This window comes from Amphiprion ocellaris, chromosome 8 (genome assembly GCF_022539595.1).
Source record: "Amphiprion ocellaris isolate individual 3 ecotype Okinawa chromosome 8, ASM2253959v1, whole genome shotgun sequence".
In the NCBI taxonomy this organism is placed as follows: Eukaryota; Metazoa; Chordata; class Actinopteri; family Pomacentridae; genus Amphiprion; species Amphiprion ocellaris.
The window spans coordinates 20,467,960-20,495,615 of record NC_072773.1 but is presented as its reverse complement, the minus strand read 5'-3'; the positions used below and the strand labels follow the sequence as shown (position 1 = coordinate 20,495,615).

The window sequence follows — 27,656 nt, the reverse complement described above, 5'->3', positions numbered from 1 at the left end:
TTGAGGTTGAGCAAAAATTGTTTTGAAAATGTGATGAACTGAGATGAATGACCCAAATATATGATGAATTTTGACATTAAAGAACAATACTGTACATGTAACATTGCCTTTCTGAAGGGATTCCTACAAATATATCCACACCAGTGCGACGTAAGGCTTGTTGTATAAAAATTGTCCAATGAGTCTTGTGGACAATGAGTCAAATTCTCTGGATCAGCGCTGGAGATCATTACCGTGCACACTGCACATCTTCACTCACAGCGCTGTGCTGTACAGAAATCATCTCTGTGAATGTCTGAGTTCCTTCAATAACAGTAAATTTCCACAACATTCAACTCCTGCAGAAGCTCATCTTATTCAGGCGAGTGTGGAAATTTTGTTCATCCAGCTACAGTCTCTTCTCTGGTTCCAATTTTGCTACAGTTTTGCAGTCTTTGTACAGTTGCAGGTCGACGTCCTAGCATTCGATTGTTCTCGATAGCTGCGTTAGCTTGCGCTGGTTGTCCATCACCTTCAGGTTTTGAATGTAGTGACGGATGTTGCTGGGACTCCGCAGAGGGAGAGCGTGGTCGGAGTCTGGAGGACAGGGAGGAAATCGTGTTTGATAAGCTATGCAATTTGTGTTTGTAGTGGCAAATCTGACAGTGTGAAATGGTAATAAGGCTTTGGTGATCATAAGTGTCAAAACTACACAAAACTTGTTGTAGGCACTTAGAAGAGAATAGAAGAGAATCTCATGAATGAATGGCACTTAGTGATACTGCAGATGTAGCTTACACGTAGATATGCGAGTAGAAGGCCCTTCCAGAAACATCCGATCAGCCAGACCCCTCTGTGGAGATGAAGGTACTGCAGAGGAGACAGAGGATTTTACACATTACTTACACATATTTAAAGGAACAAACGGGACTATATCATTGACTTCGACATGCATGTGCAACTGTTTGACCCTCAAATGCATCACTTACCATAAGGTTGGCTTCTGCATCCTCGTACAATTTTCACTGTCTTTGCAAGCATTCGCTATGACGAAGACAGGAAGAAAAACATGTTAACACCATGTTTTCCTCAGATTTAACATAGATTTGTGAAGAAAATAATCAAGGCAGTCTTACCATTTTCTCAAAGTTGACCAGTTTGTCTACATAGTTTGGGTTTCCCTCATGGATGAACGTCATGTCTGGATAAAGTCAGAGGCAGATAGGTTAGTAACCTGAAGATTTAGTCAGAGATGTCTGTGGATTCATGATTGCCTGGCTGCTTGTATCTATTACCTTTAAGCAAGAGAGGCATGAAGGGGATGTAAGGAGGACCGAGTTTAGCCACAGCCAGTCTGTAGGCCCTGTGGTTGCGCGAGGGATCCTACCAACCAGAGACACAGCATTTTCATCAATCTTTAGGTTAACACACAGGAGATAACAGGAGCTGCTTTATCGTGATAAGAAGTACAAAACTTATCATGCAGAATAATAGGTTCAGAGTTTGGGAAAGGCGAGAACAGAGTGCAACTTACCATCAATCTCTCATAAGCACAGTAAATTCTTTTTGTCTTGCTGGGTATTCTCTGGAACCGATAAGCAAAAAGTTGCACAAGTTGTTTACAAAATATGCATTAATTATCACCATGACAGCTGCATTCAGCAGTTTCTTACCTCCCAGGTCTTGTAAAGCCTCTGCACTGCACTGTTGCTTAACCCAAACATCACAGCGAAAAATGAATTGAGATTCTTCTGCTCCTTTAATCTGGGACAAAGAAGAAACATGGCTATGAACAACAGGGTTTAGGAATCATCCTGTGAACGTAATGCTAATATACTTAAATTAAATGATGTTAGGCAGGATAGTAATGTTTACCGTATGAGTCATCTTAGTCATATTATCATGCTAACATTTGATAATTTGATGCTAAATGCCATGCACTGACATGGGGGATGTGAATGTAATTAAAATTACCGGATAAAAAAAATGACATGATGTTACAAGACGAAAATTTTACAGGTTGTTAATGTTAATCCTGTGGAGAACATGAACGCCTGTACCAAATTTCATGGCAATCCATCCAGCTCTTGATGAGTCACACAAAAAACATAAATGACCCTCTCATGGTGGCTCAAAAAGAAAACATCTTGGGATCAATAAAAGTCAATTCATTTTCATTATCTGGAAAAAATACCTGTCAGTACCAAACCATGTGAGGTATGTTATAGAATAAGTGAAAACTACGATCTGCTCCATCTACAGGATCACCAAGGTCAACTAATTTATTGGCAATCCATTCAGTAGTTGTTGAGATGCTTCTTTCAGGACGATTGGTGGTGGTGAACTGACTGACCTACATTTTAGTTAGGTTTCATGTGTCTAACTCTTACACTGAAGCAATCTTGATAAACTTCTTGAGCAGAATGGCCCTTTTCACAAGGTCTTCACAGAGGCACAGCTCAGTCACAACCCAGTACTGCACCTCATTGAAGCGACGCACAAACCGCTCCAGGTTAGCTGTGATGGCACCTGGGAATTTATGACGCCCAAATATGTAGTAGACCAGCTCCACCTGGAGAGACAGGGACAGTGACTCACAACCACTGCTATGATGTGGAGAAACAAATCTGGAAATCAAAGAATGGAAAGATTTTGCAGGTGACTTCATGGTAGACCTGCTTTAGAAGCATGTGAAGCATGTAGGAAGTTGTGTGGACTATCTGATGACAAAGATGGTTCTGTCAGACAACAGGGGCCAAAGTGCATGACTCATATATTTTCATCAAAGAGATATCCAGTTCTTTGTTGTAAGAATGCCAGTTTCGGTTTTTACATTTCCTTGTAAAGACAGACAACTGGAGCGTGTCCTTGGGGAGGTATTTTAAACAAGCATTGTTTCCCCTTTGTTGTGTAGCAATATGCTGTGGTCAGATGTAAAAGAACTGTTCAGTTACCTCATGCATGGCAGTGAACAGTTCCCAGTCATAATTAGTGAGTTCATTGGCAATGTCTTTAGAGCTCATCTGCTCGAGGATGTCAGTTGTTCCTTGCTCTGGGCCCTGCTGCTCCTTCAGCGGCACCTGGAAGACAGAAAGAGGGATTAACAGAGAGAGAGCAAGAGAGAAAATTAGCAGGAGCAGATGTTGGGTGTGTATTTAACAGCTTTCCTTATGGGCAGGGAAGCTGCTTGAAACCAAACCAAACTGTACACACCATGATACACAGTAAACATAATGAGAACATGTCTCAGGGTGTTAAATATCTTCTTTTCACTGTGTAGGAAAACAAACAAAAAATGGTATAAAAGGTACAGAAGGCTCCTTTTCCTCACCAGTTGTTCCACTTGGCTGCTTGTGCAGATGAACAGTCTCTCGTTGAGTCCCAGAGCGGTGTAGACGGCAGCAGCATCCAGCTTTAACTGAGCTCTTTCTGTGTGCATTTACAGGGATGCATCAGAAAGTTAATTCCATTTAAACCGACCCAAATCTGAAAAAAATTCCTACCCGACTCCCTCAGAATCAGCAGATTTTTTATGTAAAATAACTTAATACATTTAATGAAGCCATGCACAATTTTACCTTCATACTATGAATATTTTGGCAGTTAGAGGTTTTAGAAGTACATAGGCCTGGGCCTAAATTGCTGCTTTTTACTTAAATTTTCCAGCATTTTTCAACCCTCATATCTTCATAAGTACAGGAGATAGACACAAACTTTTCAGCGCTGAAAAACACATCTGAGTCGTGTTAAAAACTGCAACCGAATCACCTTCACATCCACTCCAGCTGTCACAGCTGTTTGTGATCAGCATTTTTCACCAACCAACTCTGAACATCAGTATCTTGGGAAATATCGCAGTTTCAGTAACAAAAGTGCACCTTTTTATTGTCTTTGACAAAGAGCAATAGAAGCAAGCATTGATACTGTGGACCTGTTTGCTGGTATTCACTGCTTAAAATTTTCAAAAGTGCATTTTAGGTAAACATGCAAGGGTCCTCTCACTATGTGGGTCAAAACATGTCATAGAATATGAAAGGTGTCTTTTTTTTTATCTACGTTGTGATATCAGGCTCATCTGCCAGCCATGATCCCTTCAGTGTTAAAACCATTTTCTAATACTGGCATAATTTATGCATAAGTGCAAAATTTCGACCCATTTCTTTGTACTTCAAGGGTCTCTAACTCTGAATACATTATTAGGGTTCAGTCAGGACATGCTGATTGCTTTTTTATGGAATGACCCAGCAGTAGAAAATGTATAAGCCTGACTTTGGCTTAATGGGAAACTGAATTAATAATTATCTCTGAATGCTTTATTCCAGCAATTTCACAGGACCTGGCAGTTTGAATGAAAAATATCTGCTGAACACATTTGGAAATTACTATGAGTCCCACCTCCTGTGGAGTTCATTTTGACCAGGACGTGATCACCACCAGGTTTGACGATTGCTGCCATTACATCCTGCACAGATGTGTTCACCGGGAGCATCAGAGTGAGAGGTTTGTTGTCTGGTCTGAAGATCTCATACAATACTGCATCAAGAAAAGACAGAAGCCAGACTGTCAAGACATGCTGATTTGATGATTGATGAGTAATGATATCTTACTTACAAATGGCCTCCAAAGATGGTGAACATGAGCTAATTTTGTGACATATTGTTGTGATATAAATTCAAAGATAAGCTGCATAGTATCACTGATTTAAGTGATTGATTAGATGTGCTAGTTTTAGCCCAAGACTCGCCTTTATCCTGAGCTCTGATTGGCTGTAACCTCCCCACTGGCTCCTCACAGTTTGCGAACCAATCAAATGGCTGGTTCTGTCAACAGTATCAGAGTGACTCAGCATATCAGGGACATTAAACTGACAAATGACAACAGAATGACATTCAAACCATCATCTCAAAACATTTCCCTGCAAAAACAACAACTATGAGAAGCTTACCCTGGTCATTGACTGATATCCATTCTCCAACCTGTCAAGGTATTAAAAGGTGATAAACAGTGTTAGATAGAATGGCATAGTATTTATAAATTGAGATTTTGAGAAATAGGAAATTTTATCAGATAATATTTACACTTTTGTTCTCCTCCTTTCCCTGAATTGTTCCTTCAACATGCTGGACAGACGGTAATCAGCTGCCACCTCCTTTTTTAGTCTCTGTTTTACCCGAACGATTAAAATTAAACAGAATGAATGTAATAACTGATTCACCTCACAAATTTAATATTTTAAAATTTCAATTAAAATATTCTGATAAACAAAGCACAAAGTGCTATCTCACCTCCAAAAAGTCTAAAGCAATAGGGTCTTCTTTTAGCAGAAGGCCAAACAGTGCCACCCACTGGCCAATCAGCTTCACTACCTTCTGCTTGATATTCAGGATATAGGCAGCCTTCTCTTGGTCTGAGCCTTCAGAGAGCTCTGCCTGATAAGTGCCATGATAGTTAAGGGTGTATCAAAAAACTTTACTTACAAACTATTCACTAACAAAGACTACTGCATAATACATGAGAAATAGTTTATTAATTGCCAGGATGCAAGGAAATGGAGAGGAGTGAAAGGGGTCAAGGGATGAAAGGTGTTAAATATTACTACTAATAATACTAACTTAATTTGTATAACCCCTTTTGAAAATTATGTTACAAAATGCTTACCAAAAAAAAAAAAAAAATCAAATTAGAGAAATAATTAAAAAAATTCAAACATCAAGTAAACATTTTTAAATAGCACATTTAAGATAATAGCTGTTGCGTCAAAGTGATTTCCAGTGGAAAAATAAAAAGATTATGATTGCTGTTACAAAAGTAACCAAACAAGTGTAAACCATGGGGTTAATACCCTACAGTGTAATTAATATGTGACATAATTTAGAATAAAAACCCTATAAAATGTATATAAAATCCTACTTTACCTGCCTATAAAGCATCTTAAGGCTTAGACCTGACAGTTTTATTAATAATGGAAAATAACCTTGCTAATCTAATAATACAACTAAACACAATACAATATTATAAATTATGGAACTTAGGCAAACAAATTCAAATTGAAGGCCAGGACTCTGAAACATTATTAATTAGAGTTTCATCTGACTACTATATGGCTAATGTTTTGACCACTCAAAAATATACATGAAAGCCAACAAATCCAAGAATTGCCTGGATCCTCTTTGAGGAAGCCTTTTAAAGGGGAGGGAATAACAAGAGTCAAGGGCAGAGAGAAAGGGAGTCAAATGTGGAGATGGAAGAGGCTCTTAATGCATGGAGGAACCCTGGGAGTGAGACTCAGAGTGTGGGCATGTCTCAAAGACCTTTGATTTCTTGTGTCACGGCTCCTTTAATGAAAGAGGAAAGAAAGAGCTGTGGGGAGGGAGGGTTTTGAGACCTGAGATAAACTGAGACCAAGTAGTTAAACATGCTGATAAAGATGGGCATGGGAAATTGAATTATGGTGAGGAGTTGTCTTTGCTCTGGAATCTAAGTTACAATAAATCATCAATTCTATGACAGAGAGTAAAATTGCATTACATTACAATTACACTGCTTGTTTAAATAGCAGATGTCATCATAATCGTAAGCAAAATTATCCTTATTGTCGGCATCACCATCACTGTTACCAGCATTAATAACCATGACAGGATATTGGTGCTGTAGTGCAGGACACAGCTGGCTGGAGGGCATGGAGACTTTGTGGGTGAGCAGAAAGTCACTCACACAGGGGTCTGGAAGAGGAAAAACATCACAGCGGATTAGGTCTGCACATCCTGAATCATTCACAAGCAAGGAAAAGATGAGACCATGTGTGCAGACTCCAACCTATGGCATCATTTCCATTAGAGTCCAGCTTTATTGTTTCCAGTAGGTGTTCCAGGATTTTCTCAGGTGTTCCAGACATAACTGTGTACCTGCACAGAGCACGACAAGAAGAAAATTCACCTTTATTCTGCTCTGCATGCACATATTGTGTATGGGTCAGTCTGTGTCATTTACGAAAGCAACGTTGCTCCACTGTCTTAACGCCGCCCCCCCCCCCACACACACACACACACACACACGCACACGCATACATACATACATAGAAAAAAAACCCAAATACATTAACTTGGAAACCAATTTAAGGGTTCAATATCTTCAGGAATATCTCCCACAGCTATTATAGTTGATGAGGACACAGGCAAAATTGTTTCCAGCAGATCCAAGTGATTAAATGGATCCAGCAGAGAACAAATTTTTGGAGATATTGAACCTTTATGACTAAATTTGAGATGGTGCAGTGACACATTTCTTGAATTCTGTCTGAACTGACACGGACTAACCGAATTAGGTATCTGATAATTTTAGTATAATGTTTTATTTATAATAAGAATCTTCATGCTTATATCATACAGGGTGACTATGTCACATCTGTCCAGCTACTATGTGTTTACAAAAGTAAGTTTACAGCTTTGCTAGAGGCTCTCTCAGCAGTGGTGGAAAGCTACTAAGTACATTTAATCAAATAACATACTTTGGCACAATCTTGAGTTACTTGCACTTCATGTGTTTCCATATTATAGTACTTTCCACTCCACTGCATCATGTGCTACTGTCTCTGCAAAATAAACCAATAAATGATGAGAACTGTTTTACTAGATATACTCGTGTTATCGGTTTGCGTCAGTGTTGATTGATAACTTCACCAGAAAAGAAGAAGCAGTAAAAGGCCCTTGACATAATTATTGCATAGTTTGTCCACTAGAAAACCGTGTTTACAGCACTTGGCAGGTTGGGAGTATTATATATCACAGCTGAGTGGAAAGCAATATTTTGTCTGTTTAAAATCAAAGTTTATGCTTCTTTTTTTTTTATAATGCCTGGCCCTTCTAGCATATAACGTATCTATATCACAACTTCTTTATAAGAACATCTGAGTGCTCCTCAGCTGGTGCCATTGGGCCCAAAAATGTACTACTTATGGGGTTCTTCAGACTGAAAATCTTGCTTTGAACAAGAGCAGATAGTTGCGCTGTGTATGGATGTGTAAGTAAAGGGAGAAGCTGAGGAAAACTAATTAACTATGATGTAAATAAGAGGTCAACATCAACTGAATTCACCTTCATGATTGCTAAAATGCTTCAAGACTGATAATAACTCATTCAACAAGACCTGGTTAAAGTCCATTTCTTTCCTGAATGTCAGATAACATGATATTACTAACACCTTACCCACATCTGACAAAAAGATTTCTGAATGACAGTGTCCCTCTTTGTATTATGATAAAGGCAGTGTTTGTCTTTCTGGCACGGCATGGTATCTGACCACACTCAGGTGAAGTGTCACAATGATTGTCAACCTGCTTGTTGAGGTGAGTTGCGTCAAAGTTTCTCACTTGCTGTTGTTTCCTGCTCCTCCTTGCCCGGCCGAGTCTGCGCTCGTCTCCAGCACCAGCACAGTCTTCCCATGCTCCTCCAGTCGCACTGTGTTAGCCTCCACATCCTGAAGGACACGCATGGATGACAATCCAGTTAAAAATCTATTTCAGTATATACCAATCAGGCATAACAATATGACCACCTGCCCAACATGATGTTGGTCCCCAGTTTGCTGCCAAAACAGTCCTGATCCGTCGAGGCATGGACTCTACTAGACCCCTGAAGGTGTGCTGTGGTATCTGGCACCAAGATAATAGCAGCAGATCCTTTAAATCCTGTAAGTTGTGAGGTGGGGCCTCCATGGATCAGACTTGTTTGTCCAGCATGTCTCACAGATACTCGATTGGATTGAGCTCTGGGTAATTTGGAGGTCAACATTTCAAAATTCGTTGTTTCCATCAGGGAATAGCATTTTGGTGAAAGGGTGTACATGGTTGGCAACAATGCTTAGGTAGGTGGTACAAGTAACATCCACATGGATGGCAGGATCCAAGGTTTTTCAGCAGAACATTGCCCAAAGCATCACACTGCCTCTACCGACTTGCCTGTTGCCGGTTCACCACTGTTACTTCCTTGGACCACTTTTGATAGATACTGACCACTGCAGACAAGGAACACCCCACAAGAGCTGCATTTTTGGAGATGCTCTGACTCAGTTGTCTAGCCATCACAATTTGGCCCTTGTCAAACTCAGTCACATCCTTATATTTTCTTGCTTCTAACACATCGACTTTGAGGACAAAATGTTCACGTGCTGCCTAATATATCCAACCCACTAACAGGTGCCACGATGAAGAGATAATCACTGTTATTCACTTCACCCATCAGTGATCATAATGCTATGCCTGATCGGTGTATACAGTATATATATTTCTGAAGCTACATTGATACATATGTAGTAATGAGTTAATCAAAAAAACCTTGAGGATCCGTATGAAGTCCTGTTTATCAACACGGAGGAAATGGCAATTGTCTTCCCTCAAGATGATGGTGGCCGCACGAGGTGCGTCATTCAGCAAAGCTAGCTGCCCAAAGTCCTCACCTTCATGCAGTGTTGTCACCAGACCCTGTGTACACAGTACTTTCAACAATAAATTATACTCACAGTGAATGGCAAAGCATTTTATCAGCGACAATTAGTGACATTTATTTGTTTACTGGAACCAGTGTATAGAGTTACCTTTCCATGTGTGATCACATTTACAGAGCCTTTCCAGATGATGTACCAGGAGGTGCCTTTATCCCCCTGACTGAACACTACATCACAAGAAAGAAAGATAGCACCAACATCTGAATAACGATGAGGATCACATGTAAAGGGCACCTTCCTACAACTTAATTTATGTACGGACGGTGACAAATCAAAAGAAAACCTGAACCCAATAGTGATCTGATTGTTGGGGTCTACTTGTCCATCTTTGTTCTGGGTGATCACTTTATCCTGTGATAAAATATTTCTATACTGAAGGGAGTGATCTCTTCCAGGAGGAAAACGACACCCACGGAAATGCTGTCAAACATATGCTATAGCCTTTGCACTCACCAGATCTCAACCTAACTGAACTCCGAGGGGAGATTTTACACTGCATTAATGCTTTCAGCCACCATCATCAATATATCAAATGAGGGAATATGGTTTGGACGAATAGTGTTGCTCCAGTTGAGTCCAGAGACTTTGAGAATTAATGCCAGGGGATATTGAAGCTATTTTGGCAGCACATGGTGGCCCAGCACCTGACTAAGACACCATAGTTCTATTTTTTACTTTAATATGTCACCGAACTGTACAGCTTTCATATTGACATGACAATGACATATCAGTCATGACATGAGGTGTCATAAGAAAGGTGTGTTGTGCTAGGTTTTAAAAGGTTTTTGCAAATCATGAAAGAAAATGCCTGCAGTGGACTTTGTGTCAGGCTACACAATAAAACTGTGTGTGTGTGAGTTTTTGTGGTAAGACTCTCTACCATACTCAAACGTCAGCAAAACTGTTACACTCACAGACTGTTCCGGCCTTGGCATGTGATTCAAAGACCAGCACTGCTGCCAGCTCCTTACGCACCTACAGGCACAACAGGGCAAGAAATAAGACTGAACTGCATTGATAACTTCTATTCGGTGGTTGTTTGATCTCAAAGTATTTTAAGAAACACAGCTAAAGTGATGGCTTGGTTGATTTTCTGGCAATGCAATAATTTCTTTCATTTAGCATAAAATGGTAAGATTTTTCTCATTAATTCAGTATCTGCAAGTAAAATAACTTAAAAAACAGACTCAAATAGAGCTCTTGTATCAGATATCTTTAGCAAAAGAAACTTCTGAATTGCTCCAAAAATGTGTGCCCTCAAAAAAATCTAGAACATGCTACTATCACATGAAAAATCTCTGTTAGATGCATTCTTGAAGCCAGGAGAAAACAGTGATGGTGACTGACAGAGGTGGAGAGGTGAGCAGCAGCTTTGACATGGAGAAGCTCCTCATAGATGACCTCCAGGTCCTCAGCACTCCTCTGACTGGGGCTGAATACAACAGAAGTTAAGGGAAAATGGTGTAAGCACCTACACAAGCAACTGACGATCAATAATGATAACATCCAACTATAGTGGTTTCTTTATAGTGTTTTATGAGCCTAATGTGGCTGTCACACATTAGAAAAATCTCATAATGCTACATACGCAACAGGTTTTCATGAGCAATCCTTTTGTAACCATTAAACATACTGACCATTTGCGCAGAATCATAGTGAGCAGAGCATCAGGACCCAGCTGAGACAGTAGTGATAAACCCTCCTGGAGCTCGTCCTCTGACTCCCTCTCATTCGTTATGTGGTTCAGGCCAAACTCTGAGTCCTGGAAGCGGTAGAACTGGGTGTCCTTGTCATGGAAGTTCAACTCATGTTTCACTTGATTGAGACAGAACACAGAAAAGAAAAAACACAGATATAAATGTAAGAATATGGAGATAGAGTGATTACATAAGACTAGTTAAGCTATTTAACTAAAAGATGCAGAAATTTGTTTAGAAATAAACAAACTAAGTAAATGAGTAATTTTGACCTTTCAAAAAATTAGGTTTTCATGTAGGAGCTTTATTAAAATCCACACTGAGCAGATACATGGAAATAAGTGCAAATGCTTTCTGAGTGATTCCCTTCATTTGAGGCTGAAGTATTTCTGGCCTGATTGGAGTGGTCTCTTCCAGGACGATGGTGTCTCGTCCAAACGGCATAAGTGGTTAGTGAACACTCGACCGAGTGAGAACACATTCTAAAACATTTGCTATAACGGACTCAGTCACCAGATTTCAAGCTATTCAAGAACTTCTGGGAATTGCTTGAGTGCTGCTGAAGACATTATCATCAGAATATATTATAAATTCTAAATATGACAGGATTTATTGATGAAATTATTCCACATTCTTCATCCGAAATAGAATGACTAGTATGTTAATGTGTCCTTCACTTTGGCTGTTGGCCAAAAGACTCAGTTCTTCAGACTTTTGCTCTTCACTTCTTACCATGAACAAGGATTCCTTCATCCACCAAGACCTGCCACATTCCAACTGCCTGACTTCTGGATTGGAGACATTCGTTTTGCTTCATCAACCAGTCAACGAGTTCCTTACCAGAGCAACACTTTCTGTGAGAGAAATTGAACATATCAGTTTATTTAGTTTGTAGACACTGTCACATTTTGAGATGAGAGGAAATCACAGCACCAGTGTAGGTACCTGTATGTTTTGAGATGATACTTTCTGTCTCGGATCAGACCAGGGTTCCTCTCGATCATGACACTGTATACTGATCTTGCTGCCTTCACAACACGATCTGAAAGAAACTGAATAAACATATAGAAGGTTAAACAGCTTAACCAGTACTGTCACATTTTGTGTTGTGTTCCCTCTAGAAGCGATTAAATAGCTCTTTCCCCTGAGCCACAAGAGAACTGAACTCTGCCAAATACTGACACTAACTGTATGGACCTGAGTGACCATCAGTATTACACTCTGTCACTGTTACTGTTACATTTACACAATCTATAATGTATGTGTAAAAACCCTTATAGTCATACACTGAACTTGCATATATGTTTACATGCAAATGACAGTAATGTGCAATATCCATAAGTGCAACATCAGTTAGAAAACCACTGTTTTTAAAGTGTTGTTAATACAACAAATAAGCTATTCACATAACAAAAGGTATCTCACTGTTTTCACAGGTGACACTTAAAACTATTATTTTTACGATATCTTACTATTTTTACATATGCACATTTCTAATTCTACTATTTTTAAACTACTGTCGAACTGCGTAAATCCACAAACAGGACTGCTTCTGAATTTCATCGCACACTGTGCAATACAATAAAGTAATTCTATTCTCTTCTATTCTAGGTAACACAGATGGTCTCGTTTACTGAAACAGCCAACTTCTGTTATGGCGACAAACAGAAGTCAGCAAAAGAAGCAAATGTTCAAACAAATGTTTGAGTGTAAGTGTAGGAGAGGGAGACAGTTTTCATTGCATTTAACCTCAGTCTTGAGATTGCATGTGATGGCACTGTTGGCGTGTGCGTCAGCAGCGTGAGGGGAGGTTTATGTAGGCGTTGGAATTTAATGTGTGTGTGGGTTTGTGGGGAGGTGAGAATGTGTTAAAAATGGCTCTCCCACACCTCACTGAGTTCCCAGCCTCTACATCTAACTCTCCGACTGGCACGCAGCGACAACAAACTTTCACTTTCTGGCCACCCTCAACATATTTCCTTTGAACCTTTCTTGATTCTTTCCCCCCTCATTCTCAGCCCCAGACACACACACACACACACACACACTGAGAGTTAGGTTTCCCTCACTTCAGAGGACATAACACTGACTTATATTCAATTCTAGGAGACTTACTGCAAACCTAAATGTAGCCAAAAGCAGCCTTATGCTACAGCAGCACGTCCCCTCACTTTAATTTAGCAATTAACGGTTAATTTAAATTAATGGTTTTTGTTTCTTAATTTGAGGCGAGTGCCAAAAATGTGACTGCTATTTCTCCACAGCATGAGTAATACAAGCACACATGCACTAGACACGACTCACTGAGGTAAGTTTTAAAGCCAAAAAATGGTGCAGACAGTGGAGCAAAACCCTGTCAGCCACTGATGCAGAAGCAAGGCTTATGTAACAAGAATGTGCTTTGTTTGTGGCAGTAATGTGGACGTCCCATTTCAGGCCTTTTCACGCTTGATTCTCTGCTCGCATTTCAAAAGCAATTTGGATTAAACTGCCGCCCAACAATATTCACTGTCTTAATGACTGGCAGCAGAATTAGTAGTAATTTTGCTCCTCCCTAGTCGACTCCCCACAAACACCTCCTGAGTGTCTTGTGATCACATGAGTGACTCAGGCTGTCGCGTGTTTGTGCTTTGGATTCCCTCCAAGATGCTGTTGTTTGCCTAAGGTGGTGGTCTTGAGATGTGCACACATAGCCCAGCAATGACCATTTCCTTTATACTTTGATGATGAGTGGAGTTTAAGGAGGTCAGTGACAGAAATCAAACACTTCGCACCCTCTAATCTGCTGCAACTCCCTCAGGATGTAAAAGTGCCTGCTGAAACTTTGACTTGTCTCCTGACCCCATGGCTTGATGATGCCAACACAACCATTGCTCTTTCACCTCAATGGTGGTCAAAACAAATGACTGTAAGATTCAAATTCACACTAGGATGTTAATAATAATGCACAACTATAAATGACTACTCTGGGTAACACTGTACAGAAACACACTTCAACCTATCATCCCCACATTGGCCTCTTCCCAGACCTGACATCAGTGGAGTAAATGTGCCCTGTGGCGTCTGCTGTGCCCTGCTGGAGTTATGCTGTCTAGAGGTCACCAGTGTTCCCAGGGGCCCATTTTCCCCTGGGACTCCTATAGTCACATTCTCAGGGATGTCAGCTCCAAAACCTATTTTCTTGATGAGGTGATTTTCCATTACCTAAGCCAGTCCTTACAAAAACAATATCAGATGCCATATTTCACTGAGAGGTCAACCCCTGGCTGCTAAAGTGGACAATCATGTAAACATGCAGAAAACGGGAAAAAATATGGAACTTTTATGCAGTTCACTCTGCTGCAGGCTGCCTGTGCTGGAGTCTGTGTTGTAGATTGTCTCTGTTGGAGCCATTTCAATGAGTAACCAGTAGGTGGCACTGTGAATGAGTTACCTGTGTATTTAAAGGCCACACTAATTGCCACAGGTGTGGCGCAAAACGAGAGGTAAATTGTTTTTGACCGTGGCGTGGCGTGAAAGACTTTATTGGAAAGACTTTGTTCTTTGCTAATTTGGATGAACTCCTGAAGGTAAATAAACTGATGAATCCGTTCATGATTGTTATTTTTGGACCACGAGAGAGTACAAGAACACGTCAAAGTAGCCAGAAAGCCACGCGTTCTTAACGGAATCAAGGAGCAGGAGAGACCCGACAGGAGGAGTCGCGGCTGCATTGGGCGCAGCGACGAGCACCGGAGATCGGGGCCGGGCAGTGGACCGGGCAGTGGACCACCCATTGGCAAGGTGTGGACGTCTGGACGCGGTGCGGCGGGCGGCTGGATGCGGACAGAGACAGGAGACTCCGGGGCAGCGGCGGCGCAACGGCGGCGGACAGACGAGGAAAGGTTTCTTTTGGATCGAGGTCTAATAAAGGAGGTACCACACACATACATATGGCCATTATATAAAAGTGTGCACACAACTATCTATTTGAAATACCAATGCATTGGGTCAAAACAAAGTAAAATAAACTTTATTTCAAGTCCAAGACACTACTTCAAAGGAAGAGACTTTATTTCCATGGACATAATTTACGTTGTGTATTAGTGTGAACGTCTGAAAAAGCAACTTTTAAATGAAAAACTGTGTGGTTGATGAACAAATGGTTAAAAAATGTCTGAAACTCAAGGTGGTTCGAAGGTTCAAACTGATAATCAAGGTAACGATGCATATTTGTGTGAAAAGATGACTGAGGCCATAGAAGTAACTGCTGAATCTCAGACTGTTAGTGAGGCGTCCAAGAGAGTTTGTGCAAAGTTGTTTACACATGAGTGCAGACAGAGGCTTTGAAACAGCCAAAGCCCTCCTGTAGGAGCATTTTGGTAATGAAACCAGAATCACTGCAGCTTATATGGACTAAGTCTTCAACTGGCCTGCTGTTAAGATTGAGAATGTTTCAGCACTTCTAGATTACGCTTTATTTTTGCGTGGCTGCAATAATGTGATGTCTGATTTGTTTGGTATGAGAGAACTGGACATGTCTGCAAATCTTAAAATCATTCTATCAAAACTTCCTTTTAAATTGAGAGAACGTTTTAGAAGTGTTGCATATGAAATTAGAGAAACTCAAAACCGCTTACTAAATTTTAGTGATGTTGTGCAGTTTGTGGAACGTCAGGTTAGACTCTTGTCTGATCCCATTTTTTGGGATATCCAAGTAACAGAATGTGGAAGGCATATCAAAAAGGATGTGAATACAGTCAAGCCATCAATCAAACCAAAACTGAAACGAGAAAACTTTGCAAGAAATGTCTGTGCAACCAACAAATGCAAAGAAGTCAAAGAGCCCACACCGAACAACACAAAGAACTGTTTATTCTGTGTACAGGATCATGCTCTAGATGACTGTCAGCAATTTTCCAGAACTACACACCGGGAAAAAAATCAACTTCTTGAAGGAAAAGGAAACTTGCTTTGGGTGTCTCAGCACTGGGCATTTGAGCAAAAATTGCAACCAGCGATTAAACTGCAAAATTTGCAAACGGAGCCATCCAACAGCTTTACATATTCATGTCAAGAAAAAGGTTGATAAGGCAGTGAACACTAATGGCATGCACTCCAGGGAACCGGAACCAGTTGTCAACAATACGCTTGTGTCAAGTCAAACCACTGGAGGTCATACTGGGGCCGGTAGCAATGGATTCCTTCAGATCCTTCCAGTTCAAGTGAAGGCAAGAAAAGGCAATAAAGTGATTCAGACTTATGCATTTTGGGACAATGGATCAACATCCACATTCTGCACTGAAGCATTAATGCGAAAGCTGAACCTGACTGGAAGGAAAACAAAGATTTGTTTGTTAACCATGAGCCCAAAGACAAAAGTATCATATTAGTGCATGACAACATCAAGTGGCGTTTCAATCCACATCATGGCGGTGCTTGGGAAAGCATGATCAGGCTGGTTAGAAAAGTGCTGCTATCTGTGCTACATCACCAGATCTTAACCGATGAAGCCTTATTAACAGTCCTGTGTGAAGCAGAAGCAATCTTAAATGACAGACCCATCACAAAGGTATCTGAGGACCCAAATGACCTTGAACCTCTGACACCAAACCATCTGCTCACACTGAAGAGGAACCCAATTCTCCCTCCAGGCATCTTTGATCAAAACGACCAATATGCAAGGCAAAGATGGAAACAGGCCCAGTATATCACGGATCTGTTCTGGAAAAGATGGCCAAAAGAATACCTTGCTGCATTGCAGGAAAGGCAAAAGTGGAATAACATGCAATGTAATCTCAGTGGGAGACATTGTTCTGATTGCAGATGCAATTGCTACAAGGAACTCCTGGTTAATAGGAAGAGTGATTAAAACATTCCCTGACAAATCAGGCATAGTCAGAACAGTTCAGATTCAAACAAAAACAAATGTCATTGAAAGACCTGTAACAAAACTTTGTTTATTAGTAAAAAATGAGGCATGAAGTGTTCAACTTCTGTCATTAAAAAAGGGGGATCTATTTTTGTTGACACAAGGTATATAGTGAAAATGGTTTATTATGGCTCCATAAGTTATTTGTTTGTTGTAATTGTTATGTTCCTGTACGGCCATAAACAATTAGGGGCCGGTTGTGTTGGAGCCATTTCAATGAGTAACCAGTGGGTGGCACTGTGAATGAGTTACCTGTGTATTTAAAGGCCACACTAATTGCCACAGATGTGGCGCAAAACAAGAGGTAAATTGTTTTTGACCGTGGTGTGAAAGACTGTTTATTGGAAAGACTTTGTTCTTTGTTAATTTTGATGAACTCCTGAAGGTAAATAAATTGATGAATCCGTTCATAATTGCTATTTTTGATATTTTTTGGACCACGAGAGAGTACAAGAACACGTCAAAGCAGCCAGAAAGCCATGCGTTCTTAACGGAATCAAGTTTGCGTCAACAGTCTCCATGTAGGGCATCTAATCAGGATATCTAGGAGCTATAATCCACAGGTGAGAGCTCCAAGTGAGTCAAATTACAGAGCAAACATGTTTCTCACAGGTGCACCAGTCAATGACACAAAGTACAGCAGGCTACAACACACACTCAGCCACTGTGCAGCAACCAGCACTGATGTATGGACCATCTGTAGGGTTTGGACAGGCAGCTATAACTTGTTTTATGAGTGGGGCCCATTCTGCTGCTGAGCCCATTTTACAGTCAACAGCCTATATTTGAAAAGTGTCTTATGATGCAAGATGTATTACTCAACTTCATATTGGAGAGCACTAAAATTGTCAAACATATATAATCTTTATCTATGGCCCTAAATTACTACACTCAACTTTTGTTACGCAAAAGCCAAAGCAGCTGTTCTATAGTTTGCTCAAAAATTGTTCAGCAGGACAGATGGTTCAGCACAGTCACTAGGAAGCATTCATGTTTGTGTTATCTTTTGGGTCTCATCCTCTTTAACTTCAGTTTGATCCTGGATGAAACTGCTTTTAAAGTGTGCAGCAATTTCATACCTTTGTCTTGGTGATGAAAAAGGCATGAAATGACGATGATGAGCACATTTATCCACTGTGTGTCTCCTCTGTAGGTGAGACTTCTCTCTATTTCTTACTCTGTCTGTGACCTTGGTGGACTGTGTTTTATGAGAAACAGCTTCATGCAGCTCTATGGACTGACTTTTTTCCCTTTTGCTTTCACACAAAACCACACTTCTGAGGGCAGCACTTCCATCCTGTAACGTACCACGAGAGAGGGCAAATTTCCAGACCTGTGATAAGGTCTTTTGGCATCAACAGTCAGATCCTTCAAGTTGCATCAGAACAGAACTTTTTCAGAACCTATGTGATGTGTGTGGGAAAGTTGCCTTAAGAGCACAAACTTACAGTACACAACCTATAGCATGTGTCCAACTTATAGCCACATCAGGCAAAGGCATGTGAAAAGTATGCAATATGTTTTACAAACAAAGTATGGACTTTTTAGTACTTCATACTACATAAAAAGTTTTTTTTATGTGATCAATACCAGTAACCATTTAAGTTTTGTTTGTTTGTTAAGTCAATTCTACTTTGCTGTACTTACTTACAGTAGCTTATTAAAAACAATCTATCTTGTACAGTGCTATCATAATGTATGATGCTCATTAGTGACTTTTAGGATTGGGAGCCAACACTTGCTAAGCAACAACACAAAGCTCCAAGAGGTTAGCAACACCTGCCTCCTGCAGGCTCAGTGACTCCATTCCCCCATCGTGTCGTTTCAGCACAAAAAAAAAAAATTCACAGACATTGATTACTTCTGAGTTAAAAGTTCTCTCTTGCTCTCTACCTCCCCCGTCAGAGGGAGACAACTGAACCTAAACAGGAGACACTTTCCATGTCAAACCATGTTATCAGTGTTTTAAGGCTCTCTCCTTGGCATGCAGTTGAAGACGCTGAGATAAAGCAGCATGAGGGGCCTGGACTGGGTGAGGTAGGGCTCAGGAGGGTGGGGAGAGTCAATTAACTGTGGGTCTTGGAGTGCCCTTTAGACTCCTTATGACTGCTTGACCCTGCTAGGAATGTGTTTTTTAAGACTCGCTTGAGTAGTAATGCAGGATATTATAACAACAGATGAACAAGTTCAGCAGTTTGAAAGGATGCAAGCACTGCAACTTTTGATAATACCAGAGGTCAGTACAGCTTAGAGCCACCAGGAAAGAGAAAACTTCCAAAGACTTTGCCAGCGAGTGTCAGTGTGTGGTCAGAGTGACAGATAGACACGAAGAGAAGCGTGATTGGTGCTTACGAACCTGATTATGCACTTTTGCAAAGTTTTCAATGAAGTTATATTTCGGGAGATTACAGCAGACACCTGTTTTAGACATAAAGCTTTAAAGCTTCTCTGACATTGCTGCTCTCCTTATGTTCAGCAAGAGTTTAAAAACACCAGGGAGAACATTGGATTACTTTTGGCTGTGGGCAGGTGATGTAGCAAAGCATTTCTGGCATACACACCTGTTTCATAGTGTCCTTTGAATTCAGGGCCTCTGGCAGCGGAGTCTAGAAGAAATAAAAAGAGAGAGACTTTATTCCCACTGAGCCATTTCTCCATATCAAAAACCTCTGAAATAAAGCAGATAAATGGCTTTGGAACTGTATTCCACAGGAACTAGTAGAACTGGTCGATGATGATAATCTTGCTGTGATTGCACCAAATAAACAGATAGAACCAAGCTGGACTGTCTAGATAGAAAGAATAATTATTTTCTTTTCATTGGACGAAGGTCAAAACAAATATATTATCTGAATCTGTGCTGTGTTACCATTGTCTCCACTATGGTGTGGGTGGGCATCAAGTGAGTGTAATGAAGTGGGTGGAAAGAGAACACGGAAAGTACACGGCCTGTTGCCTCGCATTTTGTGAAGTGAAACAGTTGCTCTGAACTACGAACTATCCTTTCTTATGAAAAGGCTTTGGAAATCCAGACCATTTAAAAAAAAAAAAAGTACTGTCACTGCCACGGATACCGACTGTAGGATTAATCGCACATGTTTTTTGGAGACTCTTGTACTCACTGAACTTACTTACAGTCAGATCATCCATACCTTAAATCTGCTACCATGTACAAATATTCAACCTTCCTGTGTCTGCACTTGGGCCAAAGTTGGACTTCCTCTTTGTTGCTTGGTTTTTATGTTTTTATGACCATCGTGTAGCTACTGTTGTGTTCCTGCATTCCCAAGATAAGTGCTTTCAGTGAATTTAATTCATAGGCCTATAAAGGTCTTTTCGAGGCAGTTATTATGATTAAATATTTCTCACCAGATCTGGCAGATTAGGAGCATTTAGTGCTGTGTCTGGGCCCCCAAAAATGAAGGAAAACTGATTTATAGATGCCACAATTCAATTTTCCTCACATTTCTCATGCTGCAAGGATAACAGTTTTACTAGATAATATATGGGCACCAGTATATTAAACGAGTTTCTGTCTTTGTGCTGTGCTGGTGGATTGCACGAACTACTTGTAAAAAAATCTAAAATACGCAACGTAATCACATGACACAGCTGACCCTCACACATACAGTAGATGACTGTATTGATCAGGAAGTTGTGATAAAGTTGTCTCATCACTGATACACATCTGTGTCTCCCCTCCTGTAGACAGACTTTGTGGCATGTTATGCCTGACCTGCTGCACAACCAACTACATCACATGATCATAACCTGAATAGCAGACTGCCAATTCTTAACTTGAGAAAACTTAGCTGTCACTTTAAGTCTGTGTGGGACGAAAGACACATCAACCTATCACCAATCAGGAGTTTATTTCTAATTGAGGGATAATTGATTGACTCTATAAAGTGTTATCAGATATGACTCAACTGAAGTGACAGTAAGATAACAAAAAATGTGGAATAACCAGGTCTGTAGAGGGACACAGTGAGGAACCTTTATGTATGTGATGAGTTTTGCTTTGTCTTCGTGTGTCAGCACTACTTGCAAAAGCAAGAAGGACAGGAGGCATCTCCTAATGATGACAATAAAATGAGCTCAGCTTTGCTTCTGTTGGAGTTATCTGCCTCCTGTGCACAGACAAGGAATTATCTTGTGCCTCAGGGCCTGTCTAATTGGACTTACTGCTGATAACACACCACAATGAACAGAGACACTGGACACCCTTCAGGGAAAAATGAACTGTAACTTTTTAACATTCCCCGGCAGTTTTGTTCAAAAAAAGACTAAAAGCTTGAAATGATTTTGTCTGTTGGACTCTCACAGTGAAAATCTTATGGTGCTCAACATGCATTTACCCCTATAAATGACAAAAAAGGTAAGAAGCTACAGTTTTACTGTGAACGTGATTCAGTTACAAAGTAGGAACAACTGCTGCTGCTATTGTAGCTGCGGTAATGTCATCTGCTTGTTTACACCGTAAGAATCATGAGGCTTTGCGCTTTCAAATAACGTACAATCAGGGTCAATGCCATTAAAAATAAAGCAGCAGCATTTTCACTCTGCTCATGTGTTTGTGGGTAAATGGTAAGAGGTTAAGTAATACCAAGCTTGATATGTAGTGTGCTGTTACAAAATGAATTGTTGATATACAGTGCAATACAAACAATGTTCCCCACAGAAAAGAAAATCATGTGTATGAAGTGCATTCATTCATTTTATGATTAGGGAGATTTAGCATGCTTTCAACTTGAACTACACGGTTGTGTAAGTCTTACTACTGGCTCTCTAGTTGTCTTGTGTAATTTGTCACGTGTATGATGACCTGAATAAAGATGATATAACTTATTTCAGTGACAACTACGGTACATTTATGCATATTTTAACATTTTACATTAAGTGTTTTGAATCTCAGGTGGTAAAGTGGAACAGTTGAAGGTCCAAACATAGTTGTCAGTTATTTACTGTTGGGATAGATTAATCTTTTAAACTACTTAAAATACAACACTGATATTTGGCTGGTAACAGCAGAACATTCAGGATGCAGTCTCCGGAGATTTACTGTTGCCTTTGACCCAGTGATTCCTAAACGTCAAGTAAATTTAGAACCTATGAGTTTCAGCAGTAACGTGTCTTCCTGTGACCTGGGAAAAAACCTTCCCTTTGCAAATTCTTCTACAAACTCTTCTGTAAACTGAGCAGGGGTGTTGCAGGGGGAGGTGAACAATAAACAATACACTATTTATAACCTGAGTTTATTAAGGAAGAAAAAAAAACTTTGCGCTTTGTTACCTTCCTGTGTCCTGAGCTGGTAGCACAATAGAAAAATCTGCTTCAGTCTACTTGGAAGCATTCTTTTTTTTTTTTGTAATTGAAGTTTTTATTCCATGTTTTTACATTTTAACCACAGAACACAGACAAAAACACCCAAACAACAAAATGTGAGGTTCAGTACAAAACCAGCTGTCGTGATGCATTAAGTTTGTATTCAGTTTGTAGACAGGAAGGTGCAAAAATTGTCCCTTGGAAGCATTCTTGAAATAACTCTAAAGTGCTGTTTTGGGGGACCAAAACTGTGCCAGAGTGGAGATGAGAGGCAGGAATCAGATCCTATACTTAGGTAAAAACACTAATACTACACTCTAATACTCCATTAAAAGTAAAGGTCCTGCATTAAAAATATTATTTTAACAAAGCAGGTATAATCAGAAAAAAATGCTTAATGCAGGAAAAAGCCTCCTGTGACTATTAAATGTTACTGTATATTATTAGACTGATGTATTCATGTTTAAGCAGCATGTTACTGATGTGGCTGGTTGAGGGGGAGCTAACATTTAACTATTGTGTCCTGGACCGCAACTTCTGATTACTTTCATAAAGTATCAGCACGCTGATTAAGTGATTGATTGTTTGAATGCTGAAAATTCAGACAATGGTGGGAAATGTCAGTCTAAAGTTGCACAATCACAATGCTTGTTGTGCTTATGCTCAAAAATCTATAAACAACTACTCGAACTATTAAAATAACTGAAAGGAAATGTTGCATTACAGAGGCTGTAATCATGAAACTGGAGTATTTTTGTAGCATTTCTGCAAAAAAAAAAAAAAAATCCACTTCCATTTATCAACATAATGTCAGATTTATTGATTGGTGACTGATTGATGTATGGACAACTAATTTCACCTACACCTGTATATACTGTGATGCAGTTTCATGGACAAAACATGTCTTTTATTAGGTCTTTATCTGTCTGAATGCAAAAATCTGAATTTTGGAGCAAGTAACTGTGACACAAATGTGTAGGGTAAACCACATATTCCCTCCTGACCACTAGTGCCATTTGCTGTTCATTTCTAGCATTTTTTGGATGATAGTGGTCTTCCTAATTATAAAATAGCACTGAAACCATCAAGTGGTTTTGAGGTATGTTGATTTAACAGTTTGAAAGAACAAAATAATTGTGTTTTTAAAGCATTAACATAGTATTAACATAAGAGTCATATGGAATATTGTTCAAAAAACTAAACACAAAGTAACAAATCCTTTTTAGTAATATGAGTATAAGACACCTACAAGAAGCTTTACATTGACATAAATGATTTTCAACATTTTAGCCCTGCTAGTGTTAGATTTCTGTTAAATTATGCACACTATCATATAATACAGTAACATAAAAGCTAACCAGCAGTAGAAAATGTATTCTTATCTGTCTAAATGGCTAACTAGCTGACTGTTAAGCTAATAATGTTGCTATATGAGCTTAGTGTTGCGCTGGCAAGCTAACTGGAACTCTTGGCTCCCTGGTGATTGGTGATTTGACATCATATTTATGTCAGAACTTTAAATATCAATGATTGATTAAAAATAAAACTAACATTATTCATAAGTAACAAGTCGGGATAGGTCAAAATGACTAACCCTGAGCTAACCCTTTAAAGGAATTTACATTTAGTTTAATAATAACAAAGCTGTAGGCCATTTTGATCCAGTAATACTCTACATTAGTTCATTTCAGCATACTTCTTCTGTACATCATATAATACTAATATCCTCTCTATCTATCTATCTCTCTCTCTCTCTCTCTCTCTCTCTCTCTCTCTCTCTCTCTCTCTCTCTCTCTCTCTCTCTCTCTCTCTCTCTCTCTCTCTCTCTCTCTCTCTCTATATATATATATATATATATATATATATATATATATATATATATATATATATATATATATATATAAACCTTTTTCTTAAGACAGATGTCAAACCCCAGTTTACTCTAAATAGTGTAGTAAACTACACAGTATTTTTCTGACATTTGTAGTAGAGGTATAAACGCAACAAAGTAAAAGTTAAAGACCTCAAATTGTTCTGAACTACAGTACTTGGTTAAATGCAGTTGGTTACTTTTCACCACTAGTAAGAGGAAGTGGGGACAACTAAAGCACTTTTCCACATGGGCACACTTTACCTTGCCTCTGACAAATGCTGTTCCTTTTACTTTCTCCACAACTTTACTCTTTTTCAGCACAAAATGCATTCCAGTTCATTTCCTTGTGTGCTGGGTGCTTGTCTCTTTAACAAAATCTGGGGCTTTTAGGACTATTAAGCTTCATTGTGTCAGACATTTACTAGACACCCAATTTCAGAGTAAATTATGATTATAGTCTTTTAGAAGCTGAGCAGCCTCTGTAGTAGTGAATTCAGATTAGTTTAAAACATTGACAGGAAGCAAGTGACATCCTGGAGGGCTTGTGTTAAAGCCTAAGACCTGTCACTTTATGAGCTACATAAATGATCTCCTTTCTTTAAAGCGAAACAGGAACGACAGTGGTGTGTGATGACTATTATTATCATCATTTAAATCTCCTCCTGTCTCCTCATGATCTGTATGTGGCACCACAGGGCAGGCTGCTCCGGCAGGTATTTCTCCTCAGTAAATATGTAAACACAAAGCGGCATACCCAGCTGATGCCCCGTATGGTCGGCGTCTCCCATGAGTAGCGGTCCGGGAACACTTGGTAATTGTGACTCCGAAAAAGATGCATCTTGCCTCAGATCAAAACAACCGACAAACAAGTTTCCCAGTCAGAAGATCTGCGCACGGACTCGGTAACTCCGGGCATTTTTGTCTGCGTCGATCCGCAACCCGCTCATTGCTGCACAACCACGACTCAACTCAGCCACACCGTCTGCTCTGGACTCCGCATGTTGTCCGCTAAATCCAGGCAGGATCGTGAATGTGGTCCCTGCATCCGAACTCTGAGGCTGTGTGAGGCTCAGTGAGGACGGCTTGTGTCATGTTTGGTCATCCCTCCCAGCACAGGCGCACTTTGTGGCTCAGCTGCGTGTCTGCGCACTTTGGCAAGGAACTACATAAGAGATTCTTTTGACGTTTTTACTACTTAATTACCGATACTGGATTTATTACTCTTGACACTGGCTTACACCGTGTATGTGGACAGCCTTAACGTATTGTCCTTAAAACACAGACACACACACGCGTCCGAAAAGCACAAGTTTGGGCTCAGTTTGAACTAGTATTTTTGAGTTCAGACAACTTCAAGTGAAATTATGTTCAACTATTGAGTTAGGAGAATCAGCCCTTCCTTAACAATCCGAGGAATTTTTAAATTACCACTTACTGAATAATTAGTAGGATAAATACAGGCTTTTAAGTTATATGTCTATGTATCTTAAGTTGTTTCAACAAGTTTTTCCACTTTAGGATCATCATATCATGGAAATTCAAATAAATAGCACAACACTTCTGGCACATTTAGCAAACATTTTCTACTCTTTCTACGTGCCATTTTAAGTTACTACAACTTGAATTTACCTTTAATCAAATCAACATAGAAATTGGAGTGGCAAACATTATTAAGCTGATGCAATTACCAACATTATTATGTCAACACAAGTCATCAACATAGTGTTTGCAACTTAAAAGGTCAATCTAAATGAGTAAATTTGATATTTGTTGTTGCAAACATGCATTTATTTGATTTGTGAGAATAGGTACCCTAAATAAGTGAAAAACAAGTGTTCACAAGCTCCTTGACAGAGTGCAGATGCAGTATTCAGAGGTGATAAAGTCTGACCTATATAAGGGACATGAACACCATACTCTAGAAACGGCAAAAAATAACAAAAAATATTTGCATTTAATACTTTATGCATTTGTGGAAAAACAGAGCCTAAAGTTCACCCCTGTGATAAAAATCAGAGTAATTCCACACAAACAAGCTCAACAGGCTCACAGAATTGTAGACTACCTGTTTACCTGACATTGTAGGTTCATAAGACCAGGTTAAGGATTAATTATGGGTTAATTAAAAGAGGCATGATGTTCCAAAGCAGGAACTGTACAATCTAGTTTGTACAGAACAGCCTACATAGGCAGCAGAACTCTGCATACACACTTATCAGGCTGTCCAGCTGCCTGGCTCAAGCAAGCCTGTAGGCACAGATAAACTGCTTCAAGGGCAGAAAGCAATTTAGGTTGAAAACAGCACTTGAGGTCTCTCAGCAGTACTTTTGCCCAGTTCTCGGTCTGATCGCAGGTTTTCATCCTTTGCACAGGTGTTAAGCTGTTACACACTCATTACGGGTTTATGGAATCATAAAACTCCTGACAGGTGCACTGCAGAGTGAATGCATTTCACAATCTTTGGGTAGTGTCATGGTTTTCTGTGGTTCAGAGTTATGGTGTTATTTGTATTGTTTTATAAAGGCAGATGACTTACTCCCTCCATCTCTGGTGTACACCGTCTTGGTGGAGAAAAGATGGATTTGACCAAGTTTTCCATAGAGCAGATGGCTTGAACAGTATCTGTGTGAAACATAGAATAAACAGTGTTCATTCATGTAATTAAATTTATGTCATGTTTTTTTCTCTTGTCAGTCACTTAAAGCAAAACAAACTGATGTAGATATACTGACTATTAAACAAGGACAAGGGAACCCTCTATTTAACTCAATTTCTCATGCACCGCCAGTTATAACTGGATCACGGTCAACTGTGTTCTGCAGCCTGGAAACGTTACATAAGAATTGTTTAAATCCCAGCTATTGTTCCAGTGCAGGGCTGCCCTTCCTGTACTGACCTCTGTGTCTGAGTGAGTTTGCCAAGGTTTTCCACAAGACACACACTGACAAGAACAACTATTCTGTTCTGCTTTCCGTGCTTTGGTTGGGTCGTTCCTCCAGATGGAAAGCTGTAGGCGGGCAGTGTATTAAAACAGTCTCTTGTGTATGTTATTATTAAAAGTCCAGCACCTGTTGCTCACCTCTGCTTTAGACGTTACTTTTTTCTTTGAGCCCCACTCCATTAGTGTGTGCTGAGTGAATGAATGAGCTCTTTGCCTAAAGAGCCTTTCTTCATTTCAGTTACACAACAGATGGCTAATTATCCCAATATTATGAAAGGTACTCTGATCCATATTTACTGCAGTCGTGCAGAAAATAAAAGACAATAACAACTTCTTACCAAGTATAGACCTCTGTGGAGTCATGAGGATGCTCCAGCTGCAGCTCACCCGAAAGCCAGTATTAAAAGTTGGCAAGCAGTCACATCAAAC

At 39.8% G+C, this 27,656-nt stretch overlaps 1 protein-coding gene across 1 annotated transcript; it reads right to left on the bottom strand.

The window, feature by feature from the left end:
- rapgef3 (Rap guanine nucleotide exchange factor (GEF) 3) lies at positions 1-25,398 on the bottom strand. Its single transcript, XM_023289259.3, has 27 exons — positions 25,041-25,398; positions 19,650-19,694; positions 12,123-12,229; positions 11,910-12,031; positions 11,118-11,295; positions 10,828-10,912; positions 10,395-10,455; positions 9,571-9,647; positions 9,311-9,457; positions 8,348-8,454; positions 6,796-6,884; positions 6,623-6,701; positions 5,265-5,415; positions 5,058-5,140; positions 4,925-4,955; positions 4,724-4,799; positions 4,375-4,512; positions 3,311-3,408; positions 2,934-3,059; positions 2,370-2,551; positions 1,653-1,743; positions 1,514-1,564; positions 1,275-1,362; positions 1,116-1,180; positions 969-1,023; positions 778-849; positions 1-576 (listed from the first exon to the last, which is right to left on the bottom strand). The coding sequence occupies exons 1-27, from the start codon at positions 25,122-25,124 to the stop codon at positions 458-460; spliced, it is 2,607 nt and encodes an 868-aa protein (XP_023145027.1). The 5' UTR covers positions 25,125-25,398; the 3' UTR covers positions 1-457.
- Positions 25,399-27,656: the final 2,258 nt, after the last annotated feature.